Source organism: Erithacus rubecula (assembly GCF_903797595.1).
Source record: "Erithacus rubecula genome assembly, chromosome: 22".
In the NCBI taxonomy this organism is placed as follows: domain Eukaryota; kingdom Metazoa; phylum Chordata; class Aves; order Passeriformes; family Muscicapidae; genus Erithacus; species Erithacus rubecula.
The window spans coordinates 3,335,701-3,357,391 of record NC_136674.1 but is presented as its reverse complement, the minus strand read 5'-3'; the positions used below and the strand labels follow the sequence as shown (position 1 = coordinate 3,357,391).

Here is a 21,691-nt window from a genome sequence, read left to right as displayed (position 1 = left end):
CCCGCCAGGCGGCTCCGCCCCAGCAACAGCGTGACCTCACCGCGCACCAATCAGCGCCGAGCGCTGCCGAACCTTCCAGAGCTTTCCCTGCCCCCGCCGCCCCCGCCCCGCGCTAACTGCCCCTCCGAGCAGCCAATCAGCGGCCGCCCTGCCGCCCGCCCCACCAATCACCGCCGCCTTCCCGGGCTGGTCACCAACGGCTGGCGCAGCGCCGGAGAGAACAACGGTTCCAGATCCATCCGCGCCCTCAGAAATTTGCTGATTTTATAGGGTCTGATTCCCCTCACTGAATCTCTGGGACCCCTTTGCCTGCGGAAGAGGGATTGCAGCGGGGAAAAGGCGAGTGCGTTCCAGAACAGGGCTCTCTTCCTGAGGGACTACTTTGGGAGGCGGATGAACATGTTAGTTTTGGTGGGCGGGGCCCGTGTGGACAAAAGTCCTATAAATAAGGGAGGGTGCGCGTCACTCGGCAGAGTTGAGGACTAGCACTGCTGGATACTTTAGCGAACTTCATTGCTCAGGGCCGCAGACGTGAGTGCGCTGTGGGGAATTGGGGGGTGCAGGGCGGTGGGGAGACGGGCCGGGGGCTCTGCGCAGGGCCGTGCCCAGCGGGGTGGGCGCTGCGGATCGGTTTGCAGCAGGGCACCGGAGGGAGCGGGCCGCGGAGTTCTGTAGTGTTGCGTAGCTCTCTAAAGCGCGGCGGTGAGAGCTGTGGTGGGGGGAACAGGATAAATTCTGTGTGGGGAGGCGGCGCTGTGCTGGGGAAGATGGCGCGGGCCGAGCCGTGCGTGCCGGAAGCGGCTGAGTCACTGCCGGGGCGGGTCCGCGGGGCGGGCCGGGCGCTCCCTGCGCTGCCGCACTGCGGCCGGGCCGCGCATCCGCCGCCGCAGCGCTGCCCTCGGGCGGCTCTGGGGCTCCAGCGCTGCCCTGCGGGGGGAGGATGTAAGAGGAGCTCTGCCACCGTATTGCTGCACTGCGGCTGTGGAGGAGGAGGGTCTGGGGTCTGCTAGTGAGTGTGATCTGAGTTAATAGAACTCGGCGGATTTTACCTCAAAGTCAAGTTTAGTTAGTGAAATAGTAAGATTTTTTTATTTCATCTTTTTTCCAGCAACCCAATAAGAATTTTTAGCTGTTGGGTAATAGTAACAGTAATCTCTTCGTTTGGGGTTTACTAAAGGCTTTATTTGAGTAAGGAGCAATAGCTAAAACATCTGTGTGTCTTGCAGGTCAACATGCAGATCTTCGTGAAGACCCTGACTGGCAAGACCATCACCCTTGAGGTGGAACCCAGTGACACCATCGAGAATGTCAAGGCCAAGATCCAGGACAAGGAAGGCATTCCCCCTGACCAGCAGAGGCTGATTTTCGCTGGCAAGCAGCTGGAAGATGGGCGCACCCTCTCTGATTACAACATCCAGAAAGAATCCACCCTGCACCTGGTGCTGCGCCTCAGGGGTGGGATGCAGATCTTTGTGAAGACCCTGACTGGCAAGACCATCACCCTGGAAGTCGAGCCCAGTGACACCATCGAGAATGTGAAGGCCAAGATCCAGGACAAGGAAGGCATTCCCCCTGACCAGCAGAGGCTGATCTTTGCTGGCAAGCAGCTGGAAGATGGCCGTACCCTGTCCGACTACAACATCCAGAAGGAATCCACCCTGCACCTGGTGCTGCGCCTCAGGGGCGGGATGCAGATCTTTGTGAAGACCCTGACTGGCAAGACCATCACTCTCGAGGTGGAACCCAGTGACACCATCGAGAATGTCAAGGCCAAGATCCAGGACAAGGAGGGAATCCCTCCAGACCAGCAGAGGCTGATCTTTGCTGGCAAGCAGCTGGAAGATGGGCGCACCCTCTCTGATTACAACATCCAGAAGGAGTCAACTCTCCATCTTGTCCTGCGCCTGAGAGGTGGGATGCAGATTTTCGTGAAGACCCTGACTGGCAAGACCATCACCCTGGAAGTCGAGCCCAGTGACACCATTGAGAATGTCAAGGCCAAGATCCAGGACAAGGAAGGCATTCCCCCTGACCAGCAGAGGCTGATTTTTGCTGGCAAGCAGCTGGAAGATGGTCGTACTCTCTCTGACTACAACATCCAGAAAGAATCCACCCTGCACCTTGTGCTGCGCCTCAGGGGTGGGATGCAGATCTTTGTGAAGACCCTGACTGGCAAGACCATCACCCTGGAAGTCGAGCCCAGTGACACCATTGAGAATGTGAAGGCCAAGATCCAGGACAAGGAGGGAATCCCCCCTGACCAGCAGAGGCTGATTTTCGCTGGCAAGCAGCTGGAAGATGGGCGCACCCTCTCTGATTACAACATCCAGAAGGAATCCACCCTGCACCTGGTGCTGCGCCTCAGGGGCGGCTGTTAAGTTGTTGTGCATCTTGCTTGACACCAGGGTTGCCAGTGGCACTTGTGTTTGCACTGTAGTTCTTCAATGTCTTAATATTAAGTTAATGCAAGCTTGAGTAACTGCTGAACAACTGTCTGTTGAAATGCTAATAAAGTTTTCTGTTGCACATTACACCCTGTAGTCTGTCTCAGTTCAAGCAGGTGAAACTGGTGTGTTAAGTGAAATGCTTTGGCTTCTTACCATGGCAGTTTAAACCTCTTTGCATGTATGCTGAGGACCAACCTTGTGGTTAAAGTGGATCTGGATTAAACTCTTTTAAGTGCTAATAATACCATGTTGTTTCTTCTTGCTAGATTTTAGCAGCACTCTGCTTGCAGCAGGTGGGTTATAAAGACCCCACAGAAGGGTGTGGTGGTCACTGCTTGGAGTGGGTTTTGCTGCAAGTTCTGGACTTGCAGTGTGTTTAAATCGTGTCTGGTGTCCCTGGGGTGGGTGTGAGGGGTTCCAGTGTCTGGCACTGCTCTGAAGGGACCCTTTGTGGGTGGGGGTGTTTTTCTGCCCTGGGGGGGAGGGCTGGTCACAGTGGGAATTGTGTGGTGGGTGGGAGGGTGAAACTTGGACTAGGTGACTGCTCAGAGAACTGGCTGATCTGGTAACTTCTACAGAGTCATCAGTGCCCAACAGGGAGGGAGTTCCACTAAAGACTGGATTAGCTGGGGTTGGGGTTTTCTTTTATGGGGTGGGTTAGGGAAACTCAAACTAGTGGGGTTGGGTTGGGTTGGTTCAGCTGCAGTGGTGGGTGTTCAGGAGGGGGTGTCATATCCACAAGAGACTTCCCCAGGTTTTTGGGTGGCTGGCAGTGTCTTCCCCATTGAACTGGCAGCATTCACCTTGGAATGGGGCTCCTGGCCCATCCTGGGGCACACAGCCTGCACTGCTGCACTGCCCTTTTCCCCAAAAAACTTGTTAGGTACCATCTTGGTTCCCTTTATCCCCTGGAGTGCTGCTGTAGAAGTTGGTTTGTTTTTGAATTTCATCACTGAGCATCTGTGGTAAGTGCTGCACTTAATGGGAAATTAGGCCATAAAGTTGCTATTCTCACAGAAAACTGCACACTAAATTCAGTGTGGGTTTGGTGGTTGTATCTGTAGTTTATTTTTTTTTTTTTTTAAGGAGCAGAGCTTGCTTTTCTGTCTGCTGAGTAAGCAGAAGTACAAAGTTCTGTAAACATTTGCTGTCTCTGCCACAAGAGACTTCCCTTAGTTTGAGTTTTGCTGCAATTCCTTTCTGGATTTTCATACTTTTTGCAGTTTAACCACCTGGCAGGGTGCCCTGAGGGGCTGTGCAGGCACTTCCTTGTGAGGGACTGAAAGGTCATGGACAAAAATTCTGGAAACAGCTCTGGACAACAACCTGGGGTGGCCCTGGTGGGCAGGGTGACCTCAAATTCCCTTCCTGCCTCTCTCTGGGCTGGGGCTTTTAGCCCTGTCTGAATCCCTGAGCAGCTCACAGCCCCACAGGAGATAAAAGTGCTGAATATTTTACATTTCTGGGGTTTGGGTGGGCCCTGAATACTCTGACATTCCTACAGGGAGGTGACAGGAGGGATCAGCACAAAACCTCTGGGTTTTTGGCCTGAGCCAAACTTGTTGAGCTGTGCCTGAGGTGGTCCAGGAAATGACTGCAAGGATTTCTTCATAAGAGAAAAATCCTTGCAATTTAAGTCAATTATGTGAATTAGGGAAATGTTTGTGAATCACAAGGAAGTGTGAATATGGATTTGTAGAAAATGCAGTGTTTGCACTGAAGTTATTAGCACGAAACAAATATACCAGGCAATACAAATGATTGATCCTTTTCAAATACAATTTTTAAATCCCTACAATATGGTTGTACCTCAAAACTCTGCTTAGAGACAGCTGTTCATAACTAAAATAAGAATCCAGTAGGTTTTAGCCAGAATCTCTATGCTGTTAGAATAATCTTAATGGTCCCATATTTACCACAGATTCTGGTAATATCTTTTAATCCTGCTGAAATCTGAGTTTTTTCTTATTGCTTCAGTTAATTTCTAGTCTGTTTTCCCTTAAAAAAAAATCTGATAAAACCCCAAAAAGACAAACAAAAAGAAAAACCGGCCAAGACTCTGGGGTTTTGTTTTTTGTGCTTAAAAAAAAAAAAAAAAAAAAAAAAAAAAAAATTACTTATACCTAAACATTGGGAATAAATAGGATTTTATTTCTGCAGCCAAGGGTGATTTTTAAGCTCTTTGCCCAATTCAGCTGTTTGAAAAGCAGCAGGAATTGCTGAGCCTCCCTGGCCACAGGATGTCACTGTTCCTCCACAAACAGGTTATTTCAGATCTGGGTTTCCTTTTTTGCTGCTCTTTGATTGTCAGCAGAGCATTCCTACAGGCTGTGATCCTACAGAAAGGGATACATCAAATAGAAAGAAATTTCCATTTTAGGAATGAGAGAGCTGGATGGTTCCCTGCAAGGCCTGGGAAGAATATAGATTGGAGCCTTGAATGTTCTGATGTGGAACTTGCAGTTCCAGAAATAGTGTGATAGCCCAGGGAGCTCCATCAATCTACAACTTCTGACAAGGGATTATATTTAAGAATATTTATGTTTCAGATTGGGCACTGGCTGGTGTCTCTAGAGGTACTGATTTCCATCTGTGAATAAGAAATGAAGCTACTCAAATTCATCACTGCAGTGTGGCTTTTACATAAATTACCTAGAAAAAAAAAAAAAGGAAAAAAACAAAACAAAACAAAAGCCTTGCAAAAGCACTTGATATTTTCCAGAGTGTGAAAATACAACCTTAAAATAAACTATTTTTTCTTTTGCTGGCCTACCTGTTGTATTTGAGGGAATTTTAATTCTCCAGCCTTGCATGTTGTTATGACAGGTTTTCCTCCTCTTGTGAAGATGATTTTGAGCTGATTCACCTGAGAGGCCACAGCTCAATCCTGTAACTAAATTAACTAAATTGAACTTCTATTTACAACATACTGAAAACATGGTATCAATCATACTATTATGTTTTTCAGTATTTGGTAAAAATGGAAATTTAGGTGAACACAGAATATTATATTTCAGGAAATGTTCTTGTTTGCATCTTTTCCAAACACCATCATCCTCCTGCTTCCTTTTGCTTAAGCAGGTTCCAGTCATTGTTTTTTCTGCTGTGAATTACTAATCTATAATTATGAATGTGGAGAGATTAAATCTGATCTTGCATTTATCTCTTCTTCATAGGCTGTTCTGTGGATCCTAATAAATCATTAAGAAGCCATCATGGAGAGAAAAAACAGCTTTGCATAATCCCTGGACCAGCTTCACTTTGAAACACAGGAATCTTGAGAAATAAGCTTGTAATCTGCAAAGGCACCATTACTTTTATTTAATTGGTGTATTTATAGGAGGTCTCACAGCCTGCAGCTGCCTCCAAGCTGAAACCACCTGGGAAAGCTCCTGGGGCTGAGGAGCACATTCCAAGGAAGTGTCACAGCATCCTGCACTGCTGTGGGATGAGGATTGCTCCAGGCTCTCCTTTGGCTTGGGGCAGGTTTGGAAGGAGAAAGGCACAGCCAGAGTTCAGTGTCCTGTGCTGTGATGCCCCTTTTCCAAAAAACCCACGTGGGGTCCCCTCACTTCTGGGATTTCTCCTGGAACGTCCCCCTGCTGCCAAGGTGTTGACTGGAAGGGCTCTTCATCATTTTGCTCATTAATGAGATTTTCTAGCTGAGCTCTAGATGACATCAGTGGCTTTGTAAAGCATCAGGAGTTTGGTGGAAACTGCTGGAGCAGCATTCCTTGGGGAGGGGTGCTGAGGCAGTGGGTGCTGGCTCCCCCTGCTCTAATCCTGCAGGAAAGGACCCCAGGGCCTCCTCTGGGAGAGGGAGAGCTGGAACTCGAGGTGTGGGCTGATATCCTCTGTTTCCCAGGGTCCTGCTTTGTGAGGGGAAGGTGAAGCAGTTTTGGGGTGTGTGTGTCCCCAAGGACAGTCAGCTGTGGGGTGGGGGGACATCCCTGCTCCCAGGAGAAGCCTCTCCCAGACTTTCTCCTTTGGAGATCTTTATGAGCAAGATCTTTTCTATCTCATAACTAAAGCAGATGAAGTAACCAGTGGGAGGGAGTTTGGGGCTGTTGTGTGCCCGTGAGGAGCAGCTGAGCTGCCCTTTGTGGGGTTTGTGTCACTGGGGCTGTGCAGAGCTGCCTCTGCTGCTGGGCTGGGCTGGCTCTGGAGCCTTGTGACAGCCTCGTGGGGCTGGGGCAGCACCAGGCTCCCTCCCTGTGCAGGCAGGGGTTAAACATCCTGAATTTGCAATAGGCAGCCAGCTTTCCCATATAAGAGCACTGCACTCATTGGCTCTCCCCTGCACTGAGAAATCCAGCCAGTCATTTCCTGTGCAAACCCTCCTTCACTTTGCAAAAAGCCACACAGTTGAGTAAATCCCAGGGATCTGGGGCTGCTCCTTCTCACAGGCAGCTTGGATTCTCTCATGGAGCAGCACACAGGAGTTCCACACTGTGCCATTGACAGGCTGCTGGAATGAGCAGGGGCTGCTCTGCAGGGCTGCTCACCCATGGCTGGAAGTGGTTTTGGGTCTGCCTTCGTGCCAATTAACACTTCTTGGTGCTTGGTTTCTGCTGGGAGGTTGTTTCCCCTCTGAAGGATCCTTGTCAGATCAGTTCTTGGGTGGAGCTCGCAGCAGCTTCTGGTAAGTGCTGTGCCCTTCTGGCAGCAGGGCTGGCTGAGGTCTCAGGGAGAAGCAACTCACTTCTTGAGAAGTGCAAGTTGAGCTGGCACACAGAGAGTGCTCCCTGTGCTTCCCAGGGATGCACAGAGTGGGTGGATATATCAGAGGGTCCTTTTTTATAGGAGCATTTTGCTCTTGCTTTTAACCCAGACGCTCTGTCTGTGCAAGACTGCCAATAAATAACTCTCCTGAGCGCTGTGGAGAGATGGAAACTGCAGCTGAGAAATGATTTTGGGGAGAGGAAGACAGAAAAGCACAAGCAAACTGTTATGGAGGTGCAAATATCCTTCTAAAGGATTCAGCAAATGTACAGTAAGTGTTTTGGGGAGGGAAGGGAATCTGAAATGGGATTAAAGGGTGTGTGCAGAGGAATGTTTGTCACTGGAGTGCAGACTAAACGGAGTGCCTGAATTATCATAACAGCTTGTCTCAAAATCAGCTCTTGGATTTCTTGTTGTGAGCTGCATAAAGATGTTTTGTGGCTGTTTTTTCACACCCTAACCTAAGCCAAAATGCTTATGCTGTGTCCATTCACCTCTTTGCTGGTGCAGGCTATGGAGTCTGGCTGTAGCAAGGGAGATTTCTCTTCAGAAGAAACCTGTTAACCATTTGGAGGGAGTGCATGGGAATGAGAAGGAGTTATTAACCAAAGCTCTGCTGCAGGTTGGTAATTGTGGATGTTTAATTAACAAACTTTTTGTCTCTGCAGCCTGACCAGGCAGAGTGCCTTGGGTGTGGGGTGAGATGTACCCAGGTAGAAAAGGGGAGAGATGTCTCCAAAGAGTCAGAACAGAGTTCAGGAGGGATCAGAGGGGAGGAGGGGGCTGGCTGGGAGCTCTGCTGAGCTGATGCTCTGTGGGCAGCAGATCTGGTGGAGCTGTGCTCTGTGCAGGCTCCCAGGGCTGGAGTGCCCACAGGGCAGGGAGCTGTGCTTGCCTTGGAGCTGGGGGCTCACACTGTGCTCACATGGACAGCCAGCAGCTCCAAATATTGGGGATTTCCCACCCATTTTGCCCCAGGATGAAATGTCAGTTTGTGCAGGTGTTTTCCCTATCTGAACAGCCAGCAGGGACCATGGGCAAACACTGAACAGTTCAGTGAGCCTTTTATCTTTTTGGCCACTTGGTGACCAGGCTGTGCCTGTGCTGGCTGCACTGAGACAAGAACAACGACCACAGGCTCCTAAAGAGCCACTTTCCTTCCCTTTTATGTCAGGAACCTGTGCTGCTGCCAACAGGTGAGGTCATCTCACACAGGGGCTCAGATGTGCTGCACACAAGTTGCCTGTGCTTCATGAACTGCTTCTCAACTTCTCCTCAGCTGGAACCCATTGAGGACCCTGATCCTTTATTCAAATATTCCCCCTGTGCTGAGTTTTACCAAATCTCCCTCTCTAGGGACCCCTGGTCAACCTGGGAACTTACTTTGTGTTGCCCCAAACGCCTTTGGGGTTTGTGAGGAAATTGTGTTAATTGTCCCCATCCCTTGCAGGTTTAGTGCCCAACAGGGAACATCTCTAGATCTGCAGGATCATCTCTGCTGGCCATGGATAAATTCACAAATGGGCAGCCAGGCCCAGCTCAGAGGAACAGGCTCATAGGATTGCTAGAAACAGATGACAGCATCCAGGAAGATAAACCTGCCCCAAGTAAAAAGGAAGAAAGGTCAGGACTTGGAAGGAAAGGAGAGCCACAACCCTTGGAGACACCTTATCAGAAGGAGAGCAGTGACTTTGCCCCTAAAATCAAGGTTAATCTAAATTATCGGCCAGGACTCGTCAGCAAGTGAGTGACTTTTGGGTATTTGGTGTTTGACCAATTTGATATTTGATCAGTTTGGGTTGTGATCCACACTGATCCTGATGGGAGAGCTCCCAGCTCCTGACCCTGGGGCTCCCTGCCAGGGCTGCACATCAGCCTGGATCTGGGAACAGCTCCAGCTGATGGAAGGAGCAGCCACTCGGGAGAATTCTGGGAAATAACTGTCTCTATTTTTCCCTTGACTCAAAAATAAAACACTTCAGTGGGTTTTTTTTTTGTTGTTGATTTATTTAGGGATTTTTGGGGGGGTTTATTTTGGTGGGGTTTTTTTTTTTTGTTGTTGTTTGTTTGTTTTGTTTTTGTTTTGTTTTTGGGGGTTTTTTTGTTTGTTTTTTTGTTGTTTTTTTGGGTTTTTTTTGTTTTTTTGTTTGGGTTTTTTTTGTTTTTTGGGGGCTTTTTGTTTGGTTTTTTTTGTTGTTGTTGTTTTGTTTTTGGTTTTTTTGGGGGGGAGTTGGGTTTTTTTTGTTTGTGTCTTTTGTTGTTTTTTGGGGTTTTTTGTTTATTTCTTTCTTTGGTTTTTTTTTTTTTTTTTTTTCCCCACCAAACTCTCCCCTCTCCTTCCTCCCTCCTCTGGAACTCTGTCTCTCATCCCTGCTCTCGGAATTCTCTCTCCCTCTCGGTGTCCCGCAGCCAGAAGGACCCGAATCGCTTTGACAGGGAGCGCCTGTTCAGCGCTGTGGTCAGGGGCAGCCCCGAGGCGCTGCAGGGGCTGCTCGAGTATTTAAGGAGGAACTCCAAATTCCTCACCAATTCCGAGTACACAGGTAGGTTCCAGCTCCTGGAGTTGTTTGTTGCTCACAGGGTTAGCAGGGGAACAGGCTGGTGGTTCTTTGCTTTCTCCAACTCTCTGCATTCTTTTATTCTCCTTATATTCATGGAGGATATAATTAATTAAATATATCTAAGCTTTTTGCCTTAGGACTGCTAAAAATACCGATAAAAACCTTTAAAATGAGGGTTAGATTTGATGCTACAGAGTTAAGCACCACAGCTGTGTGCAAAGCACACCCACAACCCATTCAATCCTCTCTTCCTGCCAGATGCAAAGACTGGCAAGACCTGCTTGATGAAAGCCCTGCTGAACTTAAAAAATGGGAAGAATGACACAATCCCAGTCTTGCTGGAAATAGACCAAAAGACACAGAACCCCAGGCCACTTGTCAACGTGTCCTGCTCTGACTGCTTCTACAGAGGTAAAGGATTCTGTGAGATGAGCAGGAAAAGGGAAAAAGAGGAAACCTGGAGCTCCTGCAGCCCCTGGGGCAGTCCCAGCCCACTCACCTTTTTATTTCTGATTCAGCCTTGAGTTTTACCCTCCTTGGTCTGTACAACAAATGATACGTGCTTAATAACCCAAGAAATGAGATTGTTTGCCTGGGGAAGTACAAAAAGCACTGGTAAGGATGAGGAAGTGGTCTGTTGTTCAGTGGGTTCTGCTGTTTGGCTGTGCTGTGAGCAGCAGCGTGGCAATCTCAGGCTCTCAGTGCCAGGCAGGGGGATTTGCCTGCCCTGGGGTTGAATTTCTGGTGGTTTTGGGGTTTATTAGGAGCCCTCAGCTGCCAGCCAGCCCTGGGGCTGTTCTGCCATCACAGTGCCATGCCATGCTGTCCCCTGGCAGTGGCACAGTGACAGGGCTGGCTGTGTCCTCAGGCCAGACTGCCCTGCACATTGCCATTGAGAAAAGGAGCCTGGAAATGGTGAAACTGCTGGTGGAGAATGGAGCTGATGTCCATGCCAGAGCCCACGGTGAATTCTTCAGGAAGAAGAAAGAAGGAGTTTACTTTTATTTTGGTGAGTCATGTGGGGTTTTTATTTCCTCTGGGGTTTTTATTTCTATACTGTATGTGATGCCACTAATTCTGGATGGGTTTGCCCCTCTTTGCCATCTTTAATCAAGCCCTTGGCTTATTTAAATGGCAGAATCCTTTCATGTCTTGGGTGTTCACTGTGCATTTCCATCATCTTTGGGTTTTTGTGTTTAATTCTGAGTGGCTTCAGACAAACACCAATACTTGGCTAGTTCAGACTTGAGAGATTGGGGGAAAAGTGTTTCAGCTGCCCTCAAAACAGAATAATTGTTTATTGTAAAACTCTTTCAGAATCTAGAGACACTGAGGCAGAACCTGTTCTGTGTTTCAGTGATAAAGCTGTGGGCTAAACATATTCTTCTAGGATTGTTTTTTTTCCCTTTTGTTTAATTCTTTCTGCTTCCCTTCCAAATTCTGCATCCTGATCTCTTCAGGTGAACTCCCCCTCTCCCTGGCTGCCTGCACCAACCAGCTGGATGTGGTGGATTATCTTTTGAACAACCCCCACCAGAAAGCCAGGCTGCAGGAGCAGGACACCCAGGGCAATACTGTGCTCCACGCCCTGGTGATGATTGCAGATGACACCAAGGAGAACACCAAGTTTGTGAGCACAACCTACGTGGAGATCCTGAAGGCAGGAGTGAAGCTCGACCCCACGTGCAAACTGGAGGAGATTGTGAATTATGATGGGTTGAATCCCCTGCAGCTGGCTGCCAAGACAGGCAAAGTGGAGGTAGGGGCAGCCAGAGGGGCTGCTGAGGGGCAGGGATGCAATTTGCACCCTTGGTGTTGAATGTTTGGGGTTGGAGCATCTTCACCCAAATGTGGTGATGCTGCTGGCAGGGGCAGTGCCACAGGTGACCATGGAGGAGGGCAGAGCTCAGCTGTCCCTGTCCCTGTCCTGCTCCCTGCTGTGTCCCTGTCCTAACCCTGCTCCCTGCCCTGTCCCGTCCCTGTCCCTATCCCTGCCCTGTCCCTATCCCTGCCCTGTCCCTGTCCCTGCCCTATCCCTGCCCTGTCCCTGTCCCTGCCCTGTCCCTGTCCCTGCCCTGTCCCTGCCCTGTCTCTGCCCTGTCCCTGCCCCTGTCCCTGTCCCTGCCCCACTCCTGGGGCACCCAGATGTGCCTCCCTGCTTTTAGCCCTCTCCAGCTGTTTGCAGAGGCACCAACCCAGCTGTGCTGCACAGGGAGCTGCTCTGGGTGCTCCCTCAGCTCAGGACCTTTGTCCTGTGTGTCAGATCTTCAGGCACATCATCCAGAGGGAGATCAAGGAGCCCCTGTACCGGCACCTGTCCCGCAAGTTCACCGAGTGGACGTACGGCCCCATCCACGTGTCCCTGTACGACCTCTCCTCCCTGGACAGCTTCGAGGAGAACTCAGTGCTGGAGATCCTGGCCTACAGCAGTGACACCCCAGTGAGGCTCTCACCACAGCTCATGGTTTTTTCTGTCCTTTTTTTTGTAGTGTCATTCTGTAATTGTTGTGTTTTAAGTTAATGTTGGCTTTCCGGTGGTTATTTCTCTGAGGAAAGGAAATGATTCGTGGGAATGTGTGTAGATTTTGTTATTCAGAAGTGCTTGGCATGGCTCTGAGCATCCATAATTTGAGTGAAATTTTGATCCTTTTGTTATCTTAAGCTTTGGTTTGTTCAAATACCTTGATGAAGTGACTTCTATGCAATATTTATCTATCACACTAAACGACCTGACTGAATAACCCCTTTATAACTCCCCAGCTGAAACACCACAGCTCCAACCCTTAAAAAGACAATGCCCTGGTGAATTCCTGCTGGCACACAGCTGCATTTTGGTTGCTTGTTTCCCCACAGAATCGGTACAAGATGGTGGTTTTGGAGCCACTGAACAAACTGCTCCAGCAAAAGTGGGAAACATTTGCTTCCAAGAGGTTCTACTTCAGCTTTGTGTCCTATTTGTCATTCATGATCATCTTTACAGCCATTGCATACTATCAGCCCTTAAGGGTAAAGGTAGGTGCAGTCTGGATGGATGGATGGATGGATGGATGGATGGATGGATGGATGGATGGATGGATGGATGGAGCAGAGTTTAAAAGTTGTGGGTGGTTGTCATCACTGCCTCTGCCTATCTCCAGTGCTTTGGGTGTTTTTGGTTTTGTCTTGCAGCCTTCCTTCCCAGTGGAGTTCACAGCTGGAGGCTTCCTGTGGGTCTCTGGCCTGATCATTATCTTGTTAGGAGGCATTTATCTGATCTTTGCTCAGGTAGGGGCATCTCTTGTCTGGTTTCATGGTAAGACAGGGGGGGAAAAAAGGAGGCAATCAGTGGCATGGAGGCAGCAGGATCTGTTCCCTGACATCAGGAGGGAATCTGCTCTGAGACACTCAGGGTGGTCTGGCTGTGACAGGGCAGCACAAGCCAGGTTGCTGGGCAAGGGGGATCAGAGTCCCACAGCAGCAAATAATTCTGAGAGACTTCTGTGATTTGTGGTATTAAAATGCACCCCTGGCATTTAATGCAGGCTATTAATAAAGACATTGGGCTGAACCATGATTCAGCCCTTGTTTATCCTTGCCCTTTATAAATAAGGGCTTTTTTCATCAGGGAGGGATGAAATTGAAAATCTTGAAGATGAAAGGAGAAGCAGATGGAGCAAAGCTTTCCCCTGGGCAGGGCAGGGCAGGGCAGGGCTCCCTGTGTCCCTGGCTCTGTGAGTGATGGTGGATTTTCCTCCCCCAGAGCCTGTACCTGCGGAGGAGGCGTCAGTCCCTGAAGACCATGTGCTCTGACAGCTGCATCGAGATCCTGATGTACGTGCTGGCCTTTGGCACCTCCACAGCTTGGAGCTGGTGCTCTGGGAGTGCAGCTCAGCTGCCCTGACACTGCCACAGGGCTGGAGAGCAGGAAAAACAGACCCTCTGCCTCTCTCTTCTGCTGCCTCCTGTCCTTTGCTGTAGTGGGCTCTGCTGGGTGGGGTCTCTCTGCTCAAACACGTTTTATTTTATTTTACTGCACAACAGATCTGCAAGGAGCCTCTTTGCTGAGCTGAGCCACTGTCACCCCCTCTTGTTTTCTCTCCAGCTTCATCCAGGCATTCTCCCTGCTGCTCTCAGCAGTGCTGTATGGGGCCAGCTCAGAGAATTATGTGGCAGTGATGGTTTTCTCCCTGCTGCTGGGCTGGGTGAACACCCTGTACTACACCCGGGGCTTCCAGCGCACCGGCATCTACAGCGTCATGATCCAGAAGGTCAGAGTGGCAAAGCCTCTCCAGGGAAAATTTTGGGGGGGTGAGGAGCTGGGAGTGATGTCCTGTGGAAGCAGAGGTTTGCAGGAAGAGGGTTAGGTCAGTGTTTTTGATACAGCTGCAGCAAATCCTTCATTTGGGGCCGCTGAGCAGCCCAGGTGGAGCAGCAGCCCCTGTGAGCCATAAAGCAGCTCCAAACCAGCCCTGCAAACCAGGGGATCCCTGCAGCTGCTCAGCTTGGCCTGAGAGGTGTTTGCAGGTCTGCAGAGGAACCTGGGGCTGGAAGGACAAAGCAGAGGTGAAACGAGGTGCCAGGGATGAATTCTGGTCATCACTGTGTAAAGCCAATGGAGATGGAAAGGAGAGGGATGTGTGTGTTGGAATAATTTGGGAATAGCCATAGTGGGGAGCCAAAAGGGAATTTATTTGTTTCAAAGATCTATTCATACTAACAGAGCAACAAAGAAGTTCATAGTGCTGTCAGATTAAGCTGCCAATGATGTTATTTACCTGTGGAAGTAATTTAACACATAATAGTAGTTTTTTTAAACTGGATAAAAGGTGGGAGCCTTGCTGTCAGTGTTGCTGAGGGCTGGCTGGTGATGTGTGAGGTCATCCTGGTGATTTCACGTGAGGTAAAGCACAGCACTGCCCCTGGTTTGTGTTTCAGACCATCATGAGAGACCTGCTGCGTTTCCTCTTGGTTTACATGATCTTCCTGTTTGGCTTTGCTGCAGGTGAGCCCTGTCTGAGCTGTGTGTGGGCTGAGCTGCACAGAGCTCTTTGCTGAGGACTCAGGGTGTGTTTTCCCCCCAGCTCTGGTGACCCTGATGGGAGATGCCCCCTCGGTGTCCCAGAACAAGTCCGTGGCCCCTCTGGAGAGCTCGGGCAGCCACGCCATGTACGGGGGGCTGCTCAGCGTCTCCCTGGAGCTCTTCAAGATCACCATTGGCATGGGGGACCTGGATTTCCAGGAGCACGCCAGGTTCAGATACTTTGTGATGCTGCTGCTGCTGCTGTTTGTGATCCTCACCTACATCCTGCTGCTGAACATGCTGATTGCCCTCATGGGCGAGACTGTCACCGAAATCTCTGATGACAGCAAGAGTGTCTGGAAGCTGCAGGTGAGACCCAAAGCTCTGCTGGGCTCTCACAGAGTCAGAGGTGCAGTGCCTGGCTGTCCTTAGCTCAGCTGTTAATGTGCCTTCTACAGAAACTGGCACCCTGGCAGTGAATTTTGGGGTGTGTTTGCACTCTGCATGGTGCTGGAGACAGAAGTTGAGGAGCATTTTGGGGCTGGGCTCCACAGTGATTCTCCAAGCCCAAGGGGATTCTGAGTGGGGAGGGTTGGCTGGAAAGGCTGGGCTGGTTCCTGTGCCCTGGTTCCTGTGTGACATGGTTTGTTTTTCCAGAGGGCAATTGCAATTCTGGAAATAGAGAAGGCCTGGCTGTGGCGCCAGGGCGGGAAGAGGAGATCTGGCTGCTTCATGTCCGTGGGGCTCAATAAGAAAGATGAGAGGTGGTGTTTCAGGTGAGGCAGAGGCACCATTCCCCTCCCCCCCTAGCCTGGCAGTGGGCTCACAGCCTGGGAATTCCAGCACTGGCTCAGCCACACATGCCTGGCTACATCCAAATTTGTTGGTGATTGCCAGGTTGGAGGTTTGAGAGGTAATTGATCCTCCAGCATTGTCACCTTTGTATTAAGAACATTCCCTGAGCTGAGAATTTGATACCAAACAGACCAGTGGACAAACACAGAGGGGGAGACCTCATGAAGCTCTAATTACAGAATTTTTTGCTCAAAAAAAAAGTCTCTATAAGGTGCTTTTGCTACAGCCAAACCATCAGGTGGTGTTGGCAGGATGAGCTGGGCTGGGAGGGTGCAGGACAGTGGGATCTGGCTTGAGATGCAGCATTCCAGGTATCAGTGTCTTGTTGCATTTTGTCTCTCCAGAGTAGAGGAAATTAAATGGACAGATTGGGCAAAGGATGTGGGAGTTCTGAAGGAAGAACCTGGAAACACCAGTGATTCAGAAATAAATCCAGAAGGTAAATTAAATCATGAAGAAAGGTCTGCAGTATTTTTTTAGCTTCCTGCTCAGCAAAGTGCTCTTGGCATGTTGCTCTGTCTTTGGCAGCAGAATTTCAGGCAGGCCAACTTGAAGTTGCTTCCCCACAGCAGCATCACTTGTGAGCTGAGAAAATAAAGGTTCAGTGTAGGTCTGGACCTGGCCAGAGTTTGGGAACAAACTGAGGGTGAAGGAGATGCCAATCCTGTTTAGCTCTGGGGGAAATGGGCAGGAAATGCTGCTGAGGAAAAGCAAGGGCTGCTCTTATTTCTGGCTCAGGAGCCCAAATGATGCTTTTCCTAGGAAAGGTGCAATTTAAGCTCAGTAATCCTGCACATGTTAAAATCCCAGGGCTTTCAGAGCCTGATTTTGGGCATTAGTTCTGGCAGCATTGCCAGATTTTGAGATCTTTGTTGGTTCCCTGGCAGAGCTGGGAGGGAGCTCTGGGAGACAGAGCTCTTACCCTGCTAGAAAGATCTTGCTCAGCCTGGCAGAGCCTGGGCAGGAGCTCTGGTGGATTTGGACACAGCCTCCAGTGTGGATTCCTCCTGGCTGCCAGTTCTGCAGGGCTGGGGAGGAGGTTGCAGTGCTTGAAACCTCCCGTGGTGTTTGTGGGGTGTTCCCTGAGCCTCCCCCCTTCTAAAGCTGGGTCCCTTTGTCAGCCTCCTGCTGATGAAGGGCTTTGTGTGTCCCTGCTGCAGAGCCCAGCCCCTGGAAGAGGCCAGCAGTGAGAGCAGCAGCCCCAGAGGAGCAGCCCCAGGCAGCAGGCACGGAGATGCTGCCCCTGCAGAGAGCAGCCAGAGAGCTCTGACAGCTCTGCTGGGCTCAGCCCCTCCAGAGGAGAGAATCTTCCTCCAGCAGCTGGGACAGCTGAAGAACTCCAGCTGCAAAGTGCATTTCGTGCAGGACTGTGGTTCAGCCTGTGGCTTTCAGCATTGTCATGCACTTTAATGGTTGTTTTCCCCCTGAAGAAACTGTTTTTACTCGACTCTCTCTGCCTGACACTTTCTTATTATGATGGCTAAAGGTGCAGTGGGGAAGGCAGAGCTCTCTGAGCTGTGCAGGGATGATGCTGGTGGGAAATGCTGGTGGAATGACCTGGCTGAGGGTGGCCCAGCCTCTTCTTCTGTCTCAAGGGACTGCACTGAAGTGCTTTAGAATAAAGTGTTGTAGAGCCCTAAAAGCTGCTGAGGGTGGAGTTGTCTTCTGTGCTGGTGTGAGATGTGAGAGTCAAACTCTCACCTGCTCCATGGTTAATCCACAGGATCCCCATCTCACACTTTCAGAATGAAATTATTTACATTTTTTCCTAAAAGCCCAGGAAGTGATGTGGATTTCCTGGACCTGAAACTTTTGGTGCATTTCTGTTTTCCATGGGTTTGTCTCTGTAACAAACAGCAGCAGAATCCTGCTCGTGGCCCCTGAGGGACTGATGGGCCAACACTCTTGGTGTGGTTTTTGCTTCCTGTCTTGCTGCAAATGTCTGCAGAAAAATGTCTGTTGTTACTTTTTGTGACTTACATCCTGCTTCAGGCAGGAGGGGCAGCCCACTGTAAACTGTGAGAAAAGAGATAAAAATGAGCTGTCTCACTTTTCACCCTATTTAACATTAATAACTGTAAAACTTCTTAAACAATACAGCAAGTGTTAATTGAAAATGTTCATTTTTGGATATAATTTTAGAGCTTGTGCCTTTCTCAGAAAGGGAGAGGAGGTGTTATCAGTGTGGGCTGTAAGTTCTTACCAGGTTCCTGGTTACTGCTGTGGGAGTTTGCTCTGGTTTCTCATGGCCTGGTGTCAGTTTGAGCAGCCACCTCTGAGCATTGTGCTGATGCTGGTGCTGCACTGGATGCACCTTCCAGCCCAGGGAAAGGCTGGTAGAGTCCCAGGAGAGCTGCAGACCACAAGGCTTGGCAGCACCTTTCCTTCAGGGAGATAAACTCTGCAACCTGAGATCTGCCTCAATTCCACTCTGGAGGTTTTTCTTTTGGAGAATATCATCTTAATCCTCACTGCATGCACGTGACAGGCAGCAGAAATTTGATTTAAAATTTATTCCCTGCACTTAAGTGGGTTCTTCCCCCTGTGCTGGGCAATTCCCCCTCCAGCCTCACTGCCCTGGGACTCTGAGTGGGATCTGACTTTTCTTGCTCCAGCTTCTGTTGTTTTCTTGCTTTGTGAAGCCTTCAGCTGCTTTTTCCATCTATGGCTTTGTCCTAAGTGTTCCCAAGATTTGGCAAGGTGCTCATATTGCAGGGAAGGCTCATCTGGCATATGATAAATCTATTGCTGTGCTTGGTGCTTTGCTGTGGCAGGGACACTTGGAGGTTCTGAAGAAATGCAGGATCAGATCTGCCATCCCTGTCTGGAGCCTTAATGAAATGACCTTGCTTGTAGTTTGGAGAAGCTGTGGGCACTGACAGCTTTCAGCATCACCTTCCTCTTCAGCCATCCCTGGAGCCTGCTTCTCTTTTTGAGCTTGGCAGAGCTCATTTATCTTTTGGTTTGCAGCAGAAAAAAGTTCTTTGGCATCCCCAGAGCTTCCCAGCACACCCCAGCCCAGCAGTGTCAGGGGTGCAGGATGATGGGTGGCAGGCTCCAAAGGATTTTGGGGTCCAGTCTTAGCAGATGATAATGTTTTGTCAGGAAACCCTTTACACATAATTCTCAGCAGATGAGCTGTCCTCTCCCCTCTCCCTCTGGCAGGTGAACCCCTCTGCATGAGAACCCTTCCTGTGCACAGGGGAGGTTTTTGCAGGGCTCTGACTAAACCAAAAAACCTCTCACATGTGGCAGGGGAGGAGCAGCTGCAGTTTCCTTCCTCTGTCTGAAGCAGAGACTGGAGCCCCAGCCCAGCCTTGAGCAGACACCAGCAGATCCCAGAAGCTTCAGGGCTGTTCAAACCCTCTGGATGTGCTTTGCTCAGGGTTCCTTGGCTCCTGGCAGGGGAGAAATGAACCTTGGGCATCCAAACTCCTCCTATACCCTGGTCCTTGCTCCCTGTGCCCTCTGTACCAGGCTCTGAGCTCTCTCACAGCTCATCTCTGCAATTTTCCTAAAAGAAACTCCATGTCTGCTGTGTGTGGATCCCAATTCCCTATTTTCCTCAGGAGCAGAGGTGGAATCAACCTTTCCCTGTTCTTCAGATACTTTCCACATTTGGTTTTCCCCCCTTTGTTTTCCAAAAGCTGCTCTAAAGCTGGAGCCAGCACCGGGAGCTGCATCCATGAGCTGATTCCTTCTCTCTCCATCTCCCTGTGACCCCACTTGCAACTGAACATATTTTCCATTGCCTCTGGAGCTCGCAGAGGGAGCCTTTGAAATGTGACAGCCCCAGGGCCCCGACAAAGAGCAGATGCTTTCTCTAAGTCCCAGGGCTGGGGCTGCAGGGTGGGGCTGGTGGAGTTTGCAGCTGGATTCTTCCCGGGGCTGGCTCTCACTTCTGGGCTTTGCTGCCTTCGAGAAATTTCATTTCTTGCTAAAACTAAAGCAAAAATTAAGATGGGGGGGGGGGGGAAAACAAAGCTATTTTTAAAGAGAATTTGCACTTTGCAACCTCACATCTGCTTCTCCAGCACAAACCCCCCCCCCCCCCCCAAATCTGGGGCCAGACAGGACCAGAGAAAGGCTCAGAAAAGATGGGAAGATGTGGCTGTGGCTGCCTTGGGGGTGTGGAGCAGAACTGTTACTAAATCTGAGTGCAAGAGGGGTTTTTCTTATTTCCTCTTTTGCCATAATATTTTTTTTTTCTTAGCTCAGATTTGTGGCATGTGGAGTGTCACAGCATCTCTGGACTGTGAGGATGGTTGTCAGATGTTAAACACGCAGAGGAGGAGAGTTGGAGGTGGCTGGAAAGTGCCCTGGGGTTTGCTGCACTCTTTTCTGAGAATCCTTGGAACATTTTTCTGGGCAGAGAGAACCATGTCTCTATTTCACTGGCAGAAGAGCTATCCCCTGCTGACAGTGTTGGTTTTGTTGGTGCTCACATCTCCAACACTAAAGTCAGGGACTCCACCATTGCAGGAAAAAAAAAAAAAAAATCTGCTATTTTGGAATCCTCTGGATGAAAACCTCCATCCATTAGGACAAGAATGAATCTGCAGAGTGCCAGAGCCATTTCCTTTTGCTCATCCCAAGCTTACAGTGCTTTACCTCTGCAGCAAATGCATTGGAAGGAATCATGGAATTTGGAAAAAGAGTGGGAAAACATTCAGCTAACTGGGCTGTGCTGTATTTCTGTCCCACTCTCATGGGTCACAGGGGGAGGTCTCCAGCTGTGCTGTTCCTTTTTCTGCTGTCAGATTGTTGAATAATGATTTTGCTGCTGCTAAACTGGTTACAGAATCCATCCCTGAGGATGGCTGGAATAAAATAAATAATAGGAAACGATCCACATAAAAGTAGATATGTGATGTTTTGTTCTAAAAATTGCCCTTACTGCTGCAAAGGCCACTAATTCTCCAAAGCTATATATAGAGAATTCCAGAGAAAGGGCTGCTTGTCTCTTTCTGGAGCACAGGTTGGGTTTTATTTGGGATCAGAGCTCAGCCCATGGATGTGAAGCCTGATGGGCTGACAGATGCTCTCCTTGCTGGAGCTGTTTGATCCTGGCTGAGGGGAGAAGGAAGGGTTTACTCCATTGCCTGGAGACAGAGGTGGAAACACTGGCAGCGTAAACACTCCCTGCTGGGGATTTTCCAACCATGCCTGAGCAGTGACAAATAAAACATTCCTGCTTCGTGCTCCCTGCTGCATGTGCTCTCCCTGTATGGTAGAGGACTGCAGGCTGTAGCCAGAGATCCTGGCTTGGTTGTTAGAAAATAGGAGGGAAATAAAGAAATAAAGTTATTCTGTCCCTAAGGTGTGTTTTTATCCCAGTGTGGTAAAATTGCTGATTTTTACCTGAGTGCAGGAATTTGTTGGTGTTCCCCTTTGCTTCTGGGGCCATGCAGAAGGTGAGAGATCCTACAGGACAGTATCCAGGGTAAAAGTGGATGGTGTCATTTTGGACAGGCCAGCAGGAAACCCTTTGGTGCTGTGCTGGAATTTGCCCAGGGTGGTTGGGAGCAGAGAGCAGCAGCCTGGGCACAGCTGGACTCACACCAGGATTCACACCATGAGCACACCAGGATCACACCAGGATCACACCAGGATCCTCACCATGGGCACAGCAGGATTCACACCAGGATCATACCAGGATCCACACCAGGACTCACACCATGGGCACACCAGGATCACACCAGGATTCACACCATGGGCACACCAGGATTCACACCAGGATCATACCAGGATCCACACCAGGACTCACACCATGGGCACACCAGGATCACACCAGGATCCTCACCATGGGCACACCAGGATCACACCAGGATCCTCACCATGGGCACACCAGGATTCACACCAGGACTCACACCATGAGCACAGCAGGATCACACCAGGACTCACACCAGGATTCACACCAGGATTCACACCAGGATCACACCAGAATCCACACCATGGGCACCCCCTCGTGGCTTTTCAGGGATGGATCCTGCTCTGGGCAGCCTGGGAACCCCCTCATTGCTGCTGATTTAAGAAAAGACCACACAGTAAGGTTTATTTTATATTTTTTTAAATGTAAGAGCATTATATTTGCTATAAATCCTTTC

General features: G+C 49.7%; 2 protein-coding genes across 2 annotated transcripts; both read left to right on the top strand.

The window, feature by feature from the left end:
* Positions 1–373: 373 nt before the first annotated feature.
* Positions 374–2,531, top strand: UBB (ubiquitin B). The gene is made up of 2 exons (XM_079325100.1): positions 374–531; positions 1,227–2,531. The coding sequence occupies exon 2, from the start codon at positions 1,233–1,235 to the stop codon at positions 2,376–2,378; it is 1,146 nt and encodes a 381-aa protein (XP_079181226.1). The 5' UTR covers positions 374–531; positions 1,227–1,232; the 3' UTR covers positions 2,379–2,531.
* Positions 2,532–6,738: 4,207 nt separating this feature from the next.
* Positions 6,739–16,817, top strand: TRPV2 (transient receptor potential cation channel subfamily V member 2). Its single transcript, XM_079325094.1, is given in 17 exon segments — positions 6,739–7,089; positions 7,680–7,791; positions 8,620–8,912; positions 9,579–9,712; positions 9,989–10,141; positions 10,599–10,739; positions 11,191–11,489; positions 11,994–12,170; positions 12,584–12,742; positions 12,899–12,994; positions 13,470–13,540; positions 13,812–13,977; positions 14,645–14,746; positions 14,748–15,098; positions 15,387–15,505; positions 15,929–16,023; positions 16,706–16,817. Coding segments are annotated over 15 exon segments (2,313 nt in total). The 5' UTR covers positions 6,739–7,089; positions 7,680–7,791; positions 8,620–8,673; the 3' UTR covers positions 16,717–16,817.
* Positions 16,818–21,691: the final 4,874 nt, after the last annotated feature.

Bases quoted from the DNA above. Each gene is read 5' to 3' on its own strand.
- UBB (XM_079325100.1), top strand. From the start codon at position 1,233: ATGCAGATCTTCGTGAAGACCCTGACTGGCAAGACCATCACCCTTGAG.